This window comes from Mus pahari, chromosome 10, assembly GCF_900095145.1.
Source record: "Mus pahari chromosome 10, PAHARI_EIJ_v1.1, whole genome shotgun sequence".
Classification (NCBI taxonomy): domain Eukaryota; kingdom Metazoa; phylum Chordata; class Mammalia; order Rodentia; family Muridae; genus Mus; species Mus pahari.
The window spans coordinates 11,326,968-11,344,249 of NC_034599.1; the positions used below are offsets into that span (position 1 = coordinate 11,326,968).

Here is a 17,282-nt window from a genome sequence, read left to right on the forward strand (position 1 = left end):
CTTACTGTTACACACACACTTAGTAAATGAGGGATGCTCTATGAGTTTTGCATTGCCAATCACAGTGTTTATAACGCCCTAGGAACCACCTGGATATCCCTTTCAGGATTTTAATATTTTCTTCTGTAGAATGCTGATATTTTGTGATTGTTTCTAACAATCACAATTTTCTGCTGGATTTCCATATGTCTTTTATTTCAAAACATCAATCACATCACATATGGACATTTTTCTATGGCTCTTCCCCCCAATACATTGTAATCTTTTAGTGTTAATTAAACAAACAGTATTTGTATTATTGTAATTAACTGTAATAGGCTATTTGTAGCTAAGCTACCTAGTGAATTCTGACTTTTATTTTCACGCATATCTTCGTCTTTAAAAAATGTTCAAAGATGAATCTATGCTTTAGATTCCTCTTTTTCTGAATATTTATTTAAATTTACCCTGGACTTTTTGTCAACCAGGCCTCCCTGTGCTGAGATGCACACAGTAGCTCACATCCTTACATGCTAAGGAGGTCTTCGCTGATACCTCTGGGGGCTCCACCTTGAACAGCTGACGTTCTACCCTGCATTCTTGCATACCTGTGTTAAAGATCAGTTTCTGGATTCATCTGGCTTATTCTCTCTTTCATTTGGTGATTCTATAATTGCTTCCCATGGGAAGGGGGTTGAAGGAGGCAAATTTTAGGGAATTTTGTCTAGCTAAATCCTAAGACCTCATTGAAAGTTAGATTACATTAGGAAATTGAAGCAATCTTCTGCAGGTTGTTTTTGGGAACTCCAAAGTCTCTGAAGCTTGCAAGAGACCAGATCGCTGTTCTCTCCAATATTTTGGAAGGTCAGATTTTTGGAATTTCATGCTATTTAGCTATGCTGTGATTTAGTATGGGTTTGTTCTAGCCAGTGCTGGATCCTCAGTAGGCCCTTGTAATCTCAAAACTCACATCCTTTAATTTTTGGTAAATTGTACATGTTCTTGAATCCGTTTATTGATGATTTCCTTTGCTTTCTCTTCTGTCTTCTTGGAAGTTTTCCTATTTGCATCTGAGATTGAGACCTTCCTGGAACTCTTTATCTTGTCTGTGTCCTTAAATTCTTACTTCTTGCTTATTTCTGCAGACAGTTTATCATTTTGGATTGCTTTTGAGACTGGCTGACAAGTGTGTTTCAATAACTCTGTCTTCTCCCCCTTTTCTTTTGGCACTTGTGTAACACTAGCCCCAGATTTGCAGACTACGGCCATAGCCTCTTCTCTTACCTCTCGAGGGTAATAATAATTTGTGATGTTTTTCTACCTGTTTAGTTTCTCCTGATTTGTTTTTTGATCTCCATAACAGGTTAGTTTGTGTTTCAGACCAGCTAAACTCCTATGCTCTGCCATTTAAACCCTGGTCTGATAGTTTAAGTTTTTGTGGATGTATCAACATTTACAATCAGTCATTATTGTCCATCATGTGTGTGGGCCTAAGAAGAATTTTTGCTTTAAGTCAACACTCAGAGAAAATTTTGCACATTTCTAGCCAACTGGCTTGCTCTATGGATTATCATTTCAATACTGCAAAACCTGCTCTTCTATGGATTCCCAGCCACTAACCTGCCCTACAAATTTTAGACTTGGTGTCCCCAAATTGTATTTAGATAATCCCATAAGATTATCTTATCCCTTTCTGTGCATGTGTGTGTGTGTGTGTGTGTGTGTGTGTGTGTGTGTGTGTGTGTGTGTAATATGATAAATTTCTTCCTGTTGACTCTGCTTCTTTTCTGGAGCACTCTAATATTATCTTCCCAATTACACAACTCCCTCAGGATCTTCTATAGGACATCTATGACTGCTTGTTGTAGCAGTGAGCTTAACTGACTTCCTGTCTCTAAAGATCCTCTTTGATACGTGGAGGTATGCAGGTGCCTGCTTGTAGTGATTGGGTATTTGGCAGGGCAGTTATCAAGCCACTGATAGAACAGTTAGAAACTAGATGAGCCCAGAAAAGAGCAAACGCTATTAACACATTGTCACCAGCACATCTAGAATAGAAACTGTGATAAGCACCAGCTACACAGGCTCAGAGATGTTTACAGCCAAGGAAACCTAGTCCTAGAGAAGCTAAGACTTTCTCATGCTCACAAAGCTGGGTAGACTCAGGCCTAGTCAGGCTCTCCTGACCTGTTTCAAACACCACGTGTTACTGTAACTACAGCTCACAGAGCACATCTCTGCCATCAGAAAGAGGCTGATTATTTCAGATCTGCATTGTCATCTCTGACCCACACAACCAAGGAACAGAGGGCCCTGGAAACAAGCCTTCTTTTAAACGTTTAATTTTGGTGGAGTTTTTTTTTTTTTTTTTTTTTTTTTTTTTTTTATTTTTTATATACAACTGAGGGGAAAATATTGGGTTAAAATACTCAAGACTAGATTTTTAGTACATAATGATATTTATTATTCACCACCTTGTGAAAGACGTGCTTGCCAAACCTGACCTGTCACTGCGTGTTGCTATAATCTCATCATTCAGCTGCAGGACCTATTATTAATAATTTTTATATCAACAAATTACCACAATAAACCCAAATGTTCTAGTGATACAACTTCCAGTCATTCAACAGAGGGTCACAGTGATCCTAGAAGGAGGCATGGGAATGGTTTGCTAACATTTCCCCACAGGGCATTAAAGAGTTCATGGGACTGTTCTAGGACATGGGACTAGTAAGCAATTAAGTCTGAACCAGGCTTTCCGACTCCCAGAACTTTCTACAATACTGTATGAGTTCTAGAAATTATCATTAAGTGAGACTAATGATTAGCCAAGAATAAGAGATAATTTCACATAGTTCCTCGTGGGGGTGGGGAGCAGAATTAAGGCAGACAGAAACAGACAATCCTGCTAAGAGCCAAATAATCATTAGATGAACAAAGGCATGTGTGTTACTGCTCTTCTTAAGAGTTCCCTTATGTTGCTGTAACACACCCACCCACCCACCCACCTACCCCACACACACACTCACACACCACTCTAACACACGTAAATGCACACATATACCTACACATACACTTATACACCAATACATAGACCTATATATCTACATATCAACAAAAGTACATTCACATACAGTTGCATATGTATACACCTATACATGTACAACTATACCTATGCACACTAATACATTTATTTATAAACATACACATACCCATGTGCACACACACACACACACACACACACACAATTTATAAAGAGATCCAGAGTACATCAAATGATTGCAAATATTATCTAACCCTGTCACAAATATTAAAAACAGTTTTTCATGGTATAGTTTCTCAAGTCTGAATAAGCGTTGGGCTTTTGGGAGGTGGGAAAGAAGTAGCAAAATAACTAACCAGAATAATAACTTACCATATGATTAGGAAAAATTCCAAGAACTTTCTATGGCTTGTATTTCATTTACTTCTTATAACAACTGCATGCATTATCGTCTCTGAATAGCACTTAGTATCATGGCTTCTTTACAAATGAGAAAACAGGAAGTTAGGTGAGATGGTTCTCTTGTGGTTATCGAAGCCAGTGAGCAGATGGACTGTGTAGCACTTCACAGCTTGTAAGAAGGAAATGGCCCTACTAGCACTGAAATATGTGTACAAAAAACCCCACAGCATCTTTCCCTTCAAATCTTGGCGACATGGGAAGTATATTTTTAAGCCTCGCCTCCAAATCTGTGTTCCTGTTTACACTCCTAGTTATAGCCCATGAAGATAGTTTTGAAACCTGCATCCAGACAAACTTAAAACGCTTCTTCTCTTACTTAAAGAAGAACATCATAAAACCTATTAGTTGCAAAAAATAGAATCAGAACAAGCAGTTATAGAGCAAATTTGGGTGGTGTAGGCAAATAATCAAGACAATTTCTGTTTTATTTCTTTGCTTAGGTTTTTTTCCCCCAGTTCACCAGGCAATGGCATCAACCCTCTGCTCTGCTCACCAGGGCAAGGTGAACATCATACTTTGGGTCCACATGTTGATAAAGAAGCAATGCCTGCTGCACAGGGATGAAAATATTGACAGACAGGTACAAAGCCCCAGAGACCTAGTTCCATCTGCTGCCAGGCTGGCTGAATTGTAGAATGATCATGATTTGAGGAGGTATTTGGATATGGTGAGGACCTGGGTCCCAGACTGAGTCCTGGGTGTTGCCCATCAATGGTGTGTGGCCATGCCTAAGATGCTCGACTTCTAAGAACCTCCTTCCTTTTTATGATCAGTCATATTCAGGAATACTCATGTCAGAGAGAATAACAGGGCTCTTAGATTCTGTAAGTCAATGTAGCATACAGGTACTAGGTACTTTAGTGTTAGGTTGTAAATACTGCAGAATCTAAAGTCAGTTTTACCATCCTATTGCTTATAAACCCAATTACTGCAGGCTGGGGAACTAGTTCTGTCAATTAAGTGTTTGACTCACAAACATGAAGGCTTGAGTTTGAGCAGATTCCCAGGAACTGGAAAAAGTCCAGTATGATGGTGAAAGCTTATAATGCCAGCACCTGAGAGGTATACAGAGGCGGACCCCTGGGGCTCGCTGGTCAGTTAACCTAGCCAAACTATTGAGTTCTGGGCCAGAGAGACCATGTTCTGAGGAACAACAGTGGAGCTGATCTCTGAGTTTCACTTGCATGCACACATGCACATGGACATGCCCCAAAACATACCTAGTCTCTCTGTCTGTCTCCTTCTCTTTGTCTTTGTATCTCTCTGTTCTCTCTCTACCGGCTAAAGTCAGAAAAGGTTTTCAATATGAATTTTAGGCTCAGTATTGAGACTACCAATCTCTGAAAAATGTCAGTTAATGTGGGAAATGTGTGTGTGTGTGTGTGTGTGTGTGTGTGTGTGTGTGTTGGGGTCAGGTGAGTGTTAGTCACAGTTGGGGATGCTCTAGCTGCTGCTGACCATCCTGTCTCATTAATTTGAGTTTTTCCTTTCTCCAAGCAAGGTCCATTCAATGCTTTAGGACCTTGTCAAACAAAAACCTCTGGAGAAAATTGTACTGGTTCCCAGGACGGGTGGCCCACATTTCAGGTTCGAGGTGTTGATTGAGGCCTTGATTAGTTTCCTTGGGAGTGTGGCAGTCTTTATGTGCCTACAGAAAAAGGTATATAGCAGAATCTTGTCTTCTAGAATGCTCTTTTGTGCCTTACCATGTCTTAGACTTTTTGAACTTAGCATCTATTGCTATTAATGCTATCGAAAAGAACAACAAAAATTGATCAACTTGTAATTTAGAAATGTCACTCAAAAAGAAAACATTTTTCATAAGCTGCAGAATTCATCCAGACGGCCTCCATTGTGTATGCTCAGCAGGCTGCTTCTGCATTCTTGTGCCTCTGATCAGGAGGCCAATGGTGGAACACGTGTAGAGCTGAGGGGAAGCCGGCTACATGTTACACGTGCTGGTCACTAAGAAGGCAGTGGGATTCGGAACTTAACATGGGTCAGCACAGTGTTGCCACTGGATGAATTTTGATGAACTGAACTTACTTAGACTTAAAAGGAAGGGGAACCAAATCCTTCACAAAGCAGGGTCCAAACCAACATAAGGAATTCGCTACCAAGGACACTTTTGTGTCGGTCTGTTTCACCATCTAAGAGCCCCTCATGCAGCCTGATGTGCAGAATACTCAGGGCTGCTGAGCTGGGCAGACACTATTGGTTTCATCTTTGAGGATCTCTGGGATAACCTAATTCTGCTGACAAGAGAGTGATACTCTGGGTCTGTTCATCTGACTTTCAACTTCTTTTAATGACCTGTCTGTTTCCTTCTCTTTGTACTCACAGAACACATTCCTGCAGATAAACCCTGAGATCCACCAGCAGCCGTGGTTCTCAAACTTGGATGTACACAGAATCTGCCTTGTTAACACAGAGATGCCTGAATTCCAGTAGATTCTGAGACTTCAGGCTTGTAACTGCTTTCTACTGTTTTTGAACTTTTCTTGGCAAAACACTCAGGAATTTTCAAGTATTATTTGATTATCCAGAAGAGGATTCTTCTGGGTGTGGACAACAACAGACAGAGACAAACAAATATATTTTCCCTTTAAATCAATAACCAAGAGACTCCTCAATAGCAAAACCTTACAAGTTCCTTGAGTGACCTGATGCATGTCAGAGATGGAAAACCACCATCTAATAGAGAGGGAACTGAAGGTAAAGGGTTCTCCGGATTCCAGGGCAACTCAGAGCCAGAAGGTGAAGTCAGATCATTGTCTAGGGAGCTTGGTAAGGTATAGACTGAATCACTAGGTTTGGGTAGCACCTTACATCTTTTGAGCATTCTCAGCAACTGCAGTGTAGCTTGTTCCTGGGGCACAATTGAGCATAGCAAGGAGCAAAATTCTGACTTCACATTTTTTTCATGTTTGTGATGCTAGACTTCTCATTTCATTTTTTTGGGGGGGGGTTGTTTATTCTTTAAAATGGGAGAGGGCTGTAGAAGGAAAAAATGTTGAAAAATCAAATGTCTTAGTGTGTAAGCTTTACAGGGTGAGCAATATTCTAGTACTGTGTACACTCAAACTAGTATCTCTGACTACTGAGAATTCATCAATTTTCCTTTAGGATTTAGGTTTCCGTTTAGTACAAAGCTGTCTGAGTGATTACTTCTGGCCTAGTGACAGCATGGCTTGGTGCACTGCTTCACCAAACTATAGCTTAGTTCCCCCGTGTGTTTTCCCTGGATCACCTTGTGTCGAGCATCATGAGCATGGAGAATTGAGCACGCCTTATTCAGAATGTGGGTACCCCCTGGTCTATACCCCACCCAATGGCTCTGAGAATACAAAGGTCAGAACGGGTCCCAGCCATTTTGTTTCCATGGTGATTGCTGTTTCCAGGTCATGTTTGTGAAATAGATATAATTTTAAGGCACTACCAAGGGGACGCCTTCTTTCTGTGGTTGATTTATGGAGTTGAGTTACAATTTAGCACTCTGTGCTTTGACTCCCCTGGGGTTCCTGAGGATTGCTTCTTAGGCAGGAAGAATTATAAGGTTGGTTAGAGCTGCTGAGCACACCATTCCACAGTAGTAGATGCAAACCCTTTGGTTCGTGTGCCAAGGCTTTTGGTTGGGTTTGGGGTAGTTGGGGAAGAACCCTGAAAAGAAATATTCCTTGCTGTGGGTTGGCTGTTTTAAAGGTTATTAACGGACTGGAACAATATGCCACAGTTTGAGAATGAGGTCTGTTACCAGGAGATCTGACAACCAGTCCTTCAGTATTGTTCTGTGAGTGAAGAATGAGGATGGCAAACTGTGTCTTGGCATTTTACAGTGACCCATGGGAGAGAGTCACAGAACAGACTGATGTTCAAACAAACTGCTGTCAGATTGTCATGTGCAAGTGCTCACCTCTAAGGGCCTAAGTCCACTTCCTTAACTCAAATGTTCTCTTGCAGTATTGTACATCCTAGCTTTTGATCTGGGAGCCCAAGACCATAGCCTTGTGTTTAGACCTCTCTGGCAACCAGAGGGAACCTATGAGGGCATGACTACACTTTAATTTCTTTGTTCGTTTAAAGAAGGTGCTTCTTATAAGTAACCATGGTTAATTTATGGTTCCAGAGCAGGAAGTAGGTACCTGAGTTTTGGCTGGTTCCTTTCTTGTACCCACCCTCCTCATTTGGCAACAAAGATGTTTTTCAGCTAGGAAAAACAAGGACATGACAAAAATGACCATGATAGGTGTGGGAGAGATGGCCCAGTGGTTAAGAGCACTGACTGCTCTCCCAAAGGACCCAACTTCTAGTCTCACCATCCACATGGCAGCTCACAATTGCCTGTAACTCTAGGTCCCGGGGGTCTGATGCCCTCTTCTGGCCTCCTTGACCATCAGACATGTATGTGGTACATAGATACCTATGTAGCCAAAACACTCATATAGAGAAAGAAAAAATAAATAAATAAAAGTTTTTAAAATGTCCATGATATTAATAGAAAATGGAGACTAGAAAATAGAATCTTTTCTTTATGGCTAGGGCCCCATCTTTACAGCAAAGAAGCCTGTAGGTGCCCCCTTGCACACCAGGAAAGGAATTCTGTGTCCCTGGCTCCATAGTAAGTCCCAGAAGACCTCTGACATTTCTGTTAGGTGGGGCTTGAACCACCTTGAACCATGCTTCCACAACTAGATTCTTTACATCAGGCTTGGAGCCGCGTGGGAGGGTGGCTTCCTCACTTTGGCCGAATGGTGGGCTTGAGGCAAGGGGTTGCTCCTCGAGATGGCGGTGAGGGAGGATGTGCTGATTATTTTAGAAAAGCATACACTGGTAGATGCAAAGAAGAGGCTGGAGCCGAGAAGAGACTACATCACCCTGGAAGGAGAGAACCTGCTGAGGGGCTCAGACAAAGAAGATTGCCCCATCATAGCAGAAAGCCAAGTATGTGGAACCAGGAGAGATGGTTGGCACACGCACAGGCTAGGCTGCCCATCCAGGAAGGTAAGGTATGAGAAAAAGTAGAGGTGGGTATGTAGTTCAGCTGGTAGAATGCAGAAGGCCCTGGCGTTTGATTCCCTAACACACACACACACACACACACACACACACACACACACACACACACACACACACACTGAGTGTGGTGATGCCTGCCTGGAATCCCAGTGCCCAGAAAGCAAGGGCAGAAAGATCAGAAACCTAAGACCATCCTCGGTTACACAATGGGACTCTGTCTCAACAAAACAAACCAAAAAAAAAAAAAAAACAGAAAAATAACTAGTGTTTCTCCCAGGGGCCCTAGAGCCATTTAGTTATATAACATACCTTTTCTGGGTACATAACTAAAGCATATCATGGCAGTTAAAATGCACCCTGCTGAGCTGAGCCAGACCCCACAGTCCTTCGCCTTTGTTCAGTGACTATTATTATTTTAAAGATAACCCTCTCTGGAAGACCACAGCTTTGCCAGGAAAACCATGTCCTGGCATGGTTAAAGTATATTACAATTTGTGGCTGCATACCCAGGATTTGACATGGCACGGTGTTCAATTTCAACCCAATTTAATTATATGCCCTTTCATATACTGTCAGTGGCTCACACTGGCAGGGATTTTTTTTTTTTTCCTTTTGTCTCATGAAAAACTGGCCATGATTTGTCATGAGGGGCTGGTTTGCAGAACAGCTAGTGGAGAGTCACTGTCCATCATTTGGAAATTATGGAGCCATAACCACCCTTTATTTACATATACTGCTGAGACAGTAAAAACAGCAAATAGATTTCTTAAATCGAGACAGTAGGAACTTCCCCCCAGGGCACTGGGCCCTCATTGTGACAGTGACGTATGTGAGTCTGAACAACTTTGCTGTCTGTGTTCCTGTACTGCATCACTCCACGGACAGTTTATAACATTCTTACAATAAAATAGACTCTAAATTTAGAGTCTGGCTGCACCCAAAGTGGATGCTAAGGCTGAGCAGGATCTCAAGTGACTGTGAAGAAGGTTTAAGTCCACCAATCAGATGGCTGCTGAGTACCTCTGCAAAGGGGCTGCTGGGGCTAACTGGGGCTGCTGAGAGGCAGTGGCAAGGCACAGCCAGAAGGAAACCTGGCTAGAGGTTCTCCGCACAGACTCTGCATCTAGGAGGAAAGGGGAGTCTTCAACCTCAGGCTCCTGGGCCTTAAACAGCTACAGACAGACTCTGTGGCTCTGTTCTCCCCCTTTCCCCTTCATCTCCATTGCTTCCCTCTCCTTCCTTGGAGGTTGTACCTGGGGGGAGAAGTGACTAGAGAGCACTGTGCTGACCTTGACTGGATTCCCTCCAGAGAGTCTCTGTTTCACCAATGTGTGCATGAGTGTGTGTGTACACGTGTGTGTAAACATGTGTGTGTATGTGTGTGTATGGTGTGTGTGTACACGTGTGTATGTATGTGTGTATGTGTGTGTATGTGTGTGTGTATGTGTGTGTGTGTGTGTGTGTGTGTGTGTGTGTGTGAAATTAGTATCATGAGTAATTAGGAAGGTGTAAAGGCTATTTCTCAGGCACTTTCCATCTTTTCTGTTTTGGAGACAGGATCTTCTGCAGCCTGGAACTCTCCGTGTAGGTTAGGCTGTCTGGCCGTCGAGCCCCAAGGGTCACCTACCTCTCCCTTCCAGGTGCATGTCACCATATCTAGCTTTTAATATATGGCTCCTAGAGATAAAACTCAGATTTTCATTCCTGCACCAACTAGTTTAGGTTATCCCAAGTTCCCTCTCCTCGTTTTCCAAGTGTGCTCCAAAGACCCTTCCTCATAATTCTCTTCCCAGGGAGGCAGGTCCACTCCTCCAACCCATGCAGGCACTGGTAAAGTTATATCCAAAGGACCATCCTTTCTGGGAGGGTCCAGGAGAAGGTGGGAGGGGCTGGTTGTGAAGTGGGCAGACCTCAGGTGCACTCCCTCCCCTCGCCCGCACAGATGTGCACTCACCACCAGAGGGCAAGCTGCTGCAGCTGCCCCCGTGCAGACAGGGGCTGCGTTGGCACGCGTCTGGGTAGAGCACACAGCCCAGCTTCAGCTCCGTCAGACCCACGACCTCCGCGAAGCTGCTGCGCTTGTTTTGGAGGGGTAGCTCGTTGTGATTGAGCACCACGGAGTCCAGGCAACCCTGGAAGCCACCGAGGACCTGCGTAACACGCGTGTCCGTCAGGCTGCGGACATTATCGGCCTGCACCAGCGCACCAAAGAAGATGGCACTGTCGGTGCTTAGCGTCTGGAAGTACAGGGGAGCCCTGCGACGCTCTACATAGCTGTCATCCAGGGCCAGGCTGGTGAAATTGCGATTGAGCTCCAAGAAGACAGAGTGCCAGCTCCCATCATTGACAGCACGGCTGGAGATGCCCAGGATCCCAGGGCCGCTGCCACAGTCCAGCTGGAACCACAGCTTGCCTTCCACAATCTGTGCAAGAAGAAATGCAGAGCCCTCATGAGTCTAGATCCGAAATGGTGTGATCCCAGCTGGGCAGATGTTCCATCCAGTGTGTGTCTGCATCTGTGTGAACTACAGCCCTCTACTGTCTGCCAGGAAAACATAGGCAGGACACTTCTCAGATCTCCCTGCTACCAATCATAGGGATGTCCAGGAAGCACACAGTGGTATTCAAGAAAGTTTCTATCTGTGTGTGGATCATGCCCCACATCTCCTCCCCCTTAAGACCCACTGTGATATCTTGTTTGTTTCTGCACCCCTCTCTGTCACAGCACTAATTTCCATGACATCACCCATTCCCTCGGGACACCCACCATGTGGTATACAATAAGCTAAGGTAATCAATCTATTCTGCCCTTCTGCGGTTCACTAGTCCAGTCGGCAGGAGCATGGTCACATGTTAACTCTGCACACACATATACTTACACTCCCCAAACAAGTTTACAAAAGTGTGATGTAGTGGAGACAAGAGGCCAGGGCACGTCGGCTGGGAGTTGGGCACCCTTGGCTTACAGCTTATGACTTTTTAGCCATAGGACCTTCTGATCAGCTGATCACACTTTGCGGCTGTTCCAGTCCCTGGTCAGGGTGTTCCAGGGGAGACATGTCTGCTTTAGAAAGTGCATCTACCAAATCCATGAAGTCCACCACCAGGGAGCATTCATTGACCATAGGTGAGAAAGCCGAACCACCCACAGATCCTAGCTGGCAGAGAGCACAGGCAGACTTCAGTAGACCCAGGCTTCTCTGGTGTTGAGGAGATGGCCTTTGACCCTTGGTGGTCCCCTCTGAACCACGCTTCTTAGATATGCTCTGTGGTACTAGGATTGGGGGGTGGAAGGCTAGGTCTCCATGTAACCAAGCTTACATTTGGCCACTAGGGGGCTCACCGCTGGGCACCGTGAGACAAAAGGGTCTAGATCTAGGAAATGATTTTGTGGAGTCCAATGTCCCAGGGGTGTGTGGTCTGTTTGTCCTGAGATGTCCTGACATCTGCATTTCTGTGCATAGCATACATAGACATTTGTGAAAGGGCAGAAATGACAGGCCAACAGGAACACTCCTTCCGTGTCACCAGCACCTTAAGAAGTAAAATGTTGAATGAATTTATAGGAATGAGGCCAGCTGGTGTTTGCATGGTGTGCTTGAGAGCGAGCGGCTTCTGCTGCACTCATCTGTACAAATGTCCTGTTTCAGAAAGCTCCCATAGCAAACGCCCCAGTGACTCTCGTGCCTGCTCTGTGACTCGTAGATCTTCTCACCTGCAAGTCTAGCTCATGTGTTCATGCCCCATCACTGGCACTCTGGCAGGGTAGAGCCAGGGAGTTGGGAATGTTGAGCCTTAACTCCAGGCTTGCCTGTACCACCCTGCTCTCTGGAAAGCACTGCTCTACCTCGGTGGGTTTGGAGACAAAGAAGGGCTGTGGTTTCTGCAGCAGAATGGCTGCCTATATCACACATGAAGCATGTACACACCCACACACACCCACACCCACACCCACACACCCACACACACACACACACACACACACACACACACACACACACACACTGCTCTGCAGTATACATACTTGGATGGAAAGGTCTGAAAGCAAACGTTTAGTTTCAGAGGGCTTTCACCTATAATAATATTCAATTGCTAGTTTTTGCTGTTGTTTAGCAAACTAGACTGAATGGCCATTGTAAATTACAGCAGACTTCCTTAGTGACAATGATTAGATAATGCCCACATCTGCATTTGAGTGTATGTAATAAAGTGATAGAATACGGACAGCTTTGGAGACACTCTCCTGCCGCAGCCCATCTGCTGCTTTACCCCATGGCTACAAAACACTGTCCTCAGTCAGTCATGGAAAAATCTGCTGGTGAACGTGCTGTTCATGTAAGTTTCTATAACAGAGTATTTAATTAACTTGTTATTTGATTTATGCTCCTCCCCCATCACTACCAATTGCCTCTGGGTAATAAGCAGAAAGAACTGACACGAACCTGATGTACCCACAAACATAAAAATTCTGCTACTAAGGAACTAAAATTATCCCCTGTGAGTTCCAAACACAGCTAAGTTTCTTCTCTCCTTCCCACCCCACCTTTTTATAATGTAACAGCAGCAGCATTGCTAAGAGAAGGAATCCACACATTTCACTTTTATCCAAAGAAGCATTTTGAACCATCAGGTTTGTTGCTATGTCATTCTAGAATATCGCTGCCCAAAGTCACCTAGTGAAAACTTAATAATCGTAGGCATGTTATGCCAGGGAGAAAAATCAACACTACCTTCCCTTTGAAGTATCTGAGTCATCTTAACACTGGAAACTGCACTCTGATAGTTCATTCTTCTCTGTCTACCAAGTTCTAAAATCTTTTTCTTTGCAAAAGATGACATGTTCTCGAATCAGACTGCTAGCAAGGCACAGCAGTGGAGACTGAAGTGTGTCTGGGCTGTGAGAAGTCTGTAGCCACGCTACTGAAATGGCTTATTGGTCAGGCAAATGGGTGACTATTTTCAATGATATTCACAATTCAGAGAAAGATAGATGCCCCTTTGTTATAAAATATCTACATCTTCAGAGTTGTACAAAATCAATGGTGTGCTTGGTCCAATTTTCAATGCTTAGAGAATTAAGCTCCTGAAGAGCTTCTAACCGTATCCATAAAAGTAGTTTTCATAGGAAAGTAGGAGTTTGAGTAGAAATTGATAAATTATGCACCACATTGCTTTGGATTCTTAGTGTATGACTCAGTGTATCCTTACTGTAGGGTTCAGTGTAGGATGGTCTAGCCAGGTGTCTGTGTTATTTGGTTTTATCCTCACTGTGACCAAATTTTTTTTTTTTTATAGAAAGTGAATAGGGAAGGATTTAGTTCTCATTCCACACTTTCAGAGGCCCAGGTGCATCCTATCCAGGAGGGTGTGGGAGCAGAACACCAAGCTCCCATCTTGGTGGTCACATTTAAAGTAATTCCTTCTTAGTGAATTGTCTCTGGAACCCTTCTGCAGTCATATCTAGATGTGTGCCTCACCCATCCCCCAAGCACTTCTAAATCTAATCAAGTTCTCAATTAAGACCCATTGATCATCACAAGTGTTATTAAACAGTCTCTGGAAAGGATACCATTCAATATTGTATTTTCAAAGCCATATGATGTTTATCTGACACATGGGGTACCTTCAGGAAAAGAAAAAATTTGGTTCAGGAAATAAATAAATGGGTGGCTGTTCCAATCAGTCTCTGGACCTTTTGCAACTCCTGAAGAGCTTCTAACCTGCTCACCTGTCATACATCCACACTCACTGTCCAACAGTCGATACTTACTAAAGAAATCACCAAATGCCTCCAATTTTCAGTCTTCTCACAGGCAGACATGGGCACTCCTGCCTTTCGGGAGGGGAGTGGGTATCAGAAATAGATGTTATGTGAAAGCACGCTGAACGCTTCCATGTCCCATGCTTGGTAAGACCCGCCCACACAACTTACGAACTTTCCCTATCTTCCATTCTGTTCTGGGATGCCAAGTCATGTCTGTGAATCATCTGACTAAAGGACTCCGTGACATGCCACTTTTCTCAATACTTCCTATATTTAGGAGTCTTTCTAGATTAGCAACCATGTTTCTGTCTTCTTTTCAATTGGTGCCCAAAAGTCCGACAAGAAACTCCTTGAACTGCTGTGATTTCTCCCCATGTCTGCTCTGGAACTCTGACACTTGGTTCTTAATAGACATAAAGGGCACAGCCCCTTCTTCTGTTATGGCTTTGCTGCAAGGAAAATCAGAGCTGGGGTTGTGCTCAACTAATATATTTTCTCTGATTTTTCAAAATCACGATATTTTACTCTTTTTGCTTCATTAATTACATCATAACCGTTGATTTTCATGTCAATGGTGCTTTAATTTTTATTGAATTTGTGTGTTTATGCTAAGTCTCATATCATCTCTGTTAGAAGCCAGAGCAGTAAATGGGAGATGGGGAGGCAAGTGCTCTCTAGTGCAGGTGGGATACAGTGACACTTCTGTCCACGAAGGCTTTGTTTTTCCCACCACCATGCAACGCCTAACAGTTGCCAGAGAACGCCCTCAGCCCCCTACTGTCTTAAATACATGTTTATAGAACACACTCTGCCTAGGAAAATACAGGCAACCTGGAGGTGGAGTTTAAGCCAAGCATTTCAGCTTAGTGGCTGAAGCAAAGCCCACAGCCCACAATGTACCTGAAGCCAGTGAGATAAAACCTTGTACACGGCTGTGTTCAGAAAGGATACTCCTGGTAACATGGATGAATATCTGCCACATGGCGGTATAGCTGCCACCTGCTCTGGGAAAACCTGACATGAGAGAGATAACAGAGAGGAGCCAGTGCTGATCCCCAACCCCAAAGTCTTCTAGAGAGTCCTTCAAATAGCAACCGCCTTTGTGTATTGGAATTTACTTTTAGGAATTCAGTTTTCCAACTTCGGGAACACATTTGTTTCATGAAGTACTATATGCTTGCATGGCGAGGGTTATGTCTTCTTTTCTGTCCCCAGAGAGGTGCACTAGTAACACACACGCCAGGCATGGGAAGATGACAAGCTTCATTTTAGAATCAAGCCATCCTTATCTGACATTTCTGTTCCTCTTAAGTTCAGTGCAGTATAGAGATTATTTAACAGAGAGTACTGGTGTTATAGTAATCGGTTAGAGCTCGAAAGAGGAGAGGAAGGCCAAAGACGATGGTCAGTTTTCACTTGGCAGGCTCTGAAGACTTCAGCAACCTGTAGCCTGAGCAACTATAGCCTGAGATAAAGACCCTAAACACGGATCAGGGAAAGCCTATTCCTCCCACTCTTTCATTCCCGAAAGCTGGGTGTGGTCTTGTACATCCCTGGGACCATAAAGCTGGGTGTGGTCTCTATATGCACAGGATGTTATCTGAGGAGAGCTTGGAGGAGAGGAGCAGAGTGGGGTGCACTACAGTGGGGTCGGCCTTACCCCTTGGTAGCTAAGCAACCTTGGGCGAATATGTAGAACCCTCCAGATTGTTCTTGATCAAGGAAGTGGGGATAACATACCCATAGAAAATTTGTAATAAATTTAAAATTAGAAAGATGCAGCTACATCTGTTAGTATTCTTAGTGTAATCACGAAGGCACTAGGTGCCTCAAGCTGCATACAAATGCCAGATTTATTTTGAAGGAAATCTGGCTGCTTTAAGAGGACTTCTGAGGTCAGGAAATGACTTAAAAACTGAGAGACTTGGGTAACGAAAGGATATGTGGAATATTTATGCCCAAAATCTCCTACTTGCTCTCTGAGCTACAGTGTAGCTATCCAGAGAGTGTGGTGAGAACACGGTGAACAAGCACAGAGCCAACCCATTAAAGGATTAGCTTTGTCATGGGATTGATTGAGACATCTGTTCTAATGCCCTGTGGAGTGATTGGAATATAAAGGAGGTGGACATTCACATACTCTCTATAGGGAGATCTCTAACCTCTACCAGCCAGGTTTGAAATACAAAATATTACTAAATACTAAAATGGAGTAGGATGCTGCCACACTTTTCAGCCCCGTTGCTCTCTCTTTTATCCCCGTAAACCCACAAGACAGTCATTTTAGTTTCTCCCAATGTAAGAGTCAGCATAGTCAATTAAGAAATGATTGTGAGCACTGTATTGTGGCCCATGCCCATAATCTCAGCACTGAGATCCAGCGTTGTTTTGAGTTTAAAGTTGCCCTAGGCTTCAACATAACACTTTCTCAACAACAATGATAAATAAAAACAAAAACCAAGCTGCAGAAGAAGGAAGTCCATTTTACAAACCTTCAGAATCATGCAGGGGTTGGCCCGAGTGTACATTATGATTCCATTGCTTTGCAGGGTTCTCAGGCGCAGAGCTAGCTTGAAGTCCTCTTCTTTGCTATTTTCAGAAAGCCGATACTTGATGTAACTGTTCCCAGCAAAGCTGAGAGAAGTGTGCCCTGAAAAGACCATTCCAATAGCACAAGTGTTCTCTTAAAATCCAGAAATAATCGTGGACCCACGAAGCCACCCACACATTAGGAGAGCTGATTGCAGACCCCGCAGTTAAGGATGGAACCCAGGGATCTTGTCGGATTACAACTTTGCATCCTTAAATATTAACCAGTTAGCAACCAAAAATATCCCACTTGCTTCATTTTCAGAGCCACTTGGTAAATTCCATAATGTGGATTTTCTTAGTATCATTAAGTTCTTAACCGCCTCTTTCCAAATTTATTATTATTAAAAGATATCCTTTGATTTCTTCTGGACCATTGACGTCCCTCAGACATGTTAAAGTTTCTCTGGATCAGCTGGTACATGCCAG

At 43.6% G+C, this 17,282-nt stretch overlaps 1 protein-coding gene across 7 annotated transcripts in view; it reads right to left on the bottom strand.

The window, feature by feature from the left end:
- Fat3 (FAT atypical cadherin 3) overlaps positions 1-17,282 on the bottom strand; it is a 603,560-nt gene that overhangs the window by 15,395 nt on the left and 570,883 nt on the right. For 6 of the 7 annotated variants that reach the window (XM_021205908.2, XM_029542742.1, XM_029542740.1 and 3 more), the window contains 2 exons: positions 16,757-16,914; positions 10,455-10,923 (listed from right to left, as the gene is read on the bottom strand). In XM_021205908.2, coding sequence (XP_021061567.2) covers positions 10,455-10,923; positions 16,757-16,914 — 627 coding nt within the window. Of the gene's footprint in view, positions 1-10,272; positions 10,924-16,756; positions 16,915-17,282 lie in introns of those variants that run through there. The other variant, XM_029542743.1, reaches the window with a different exon arrangement.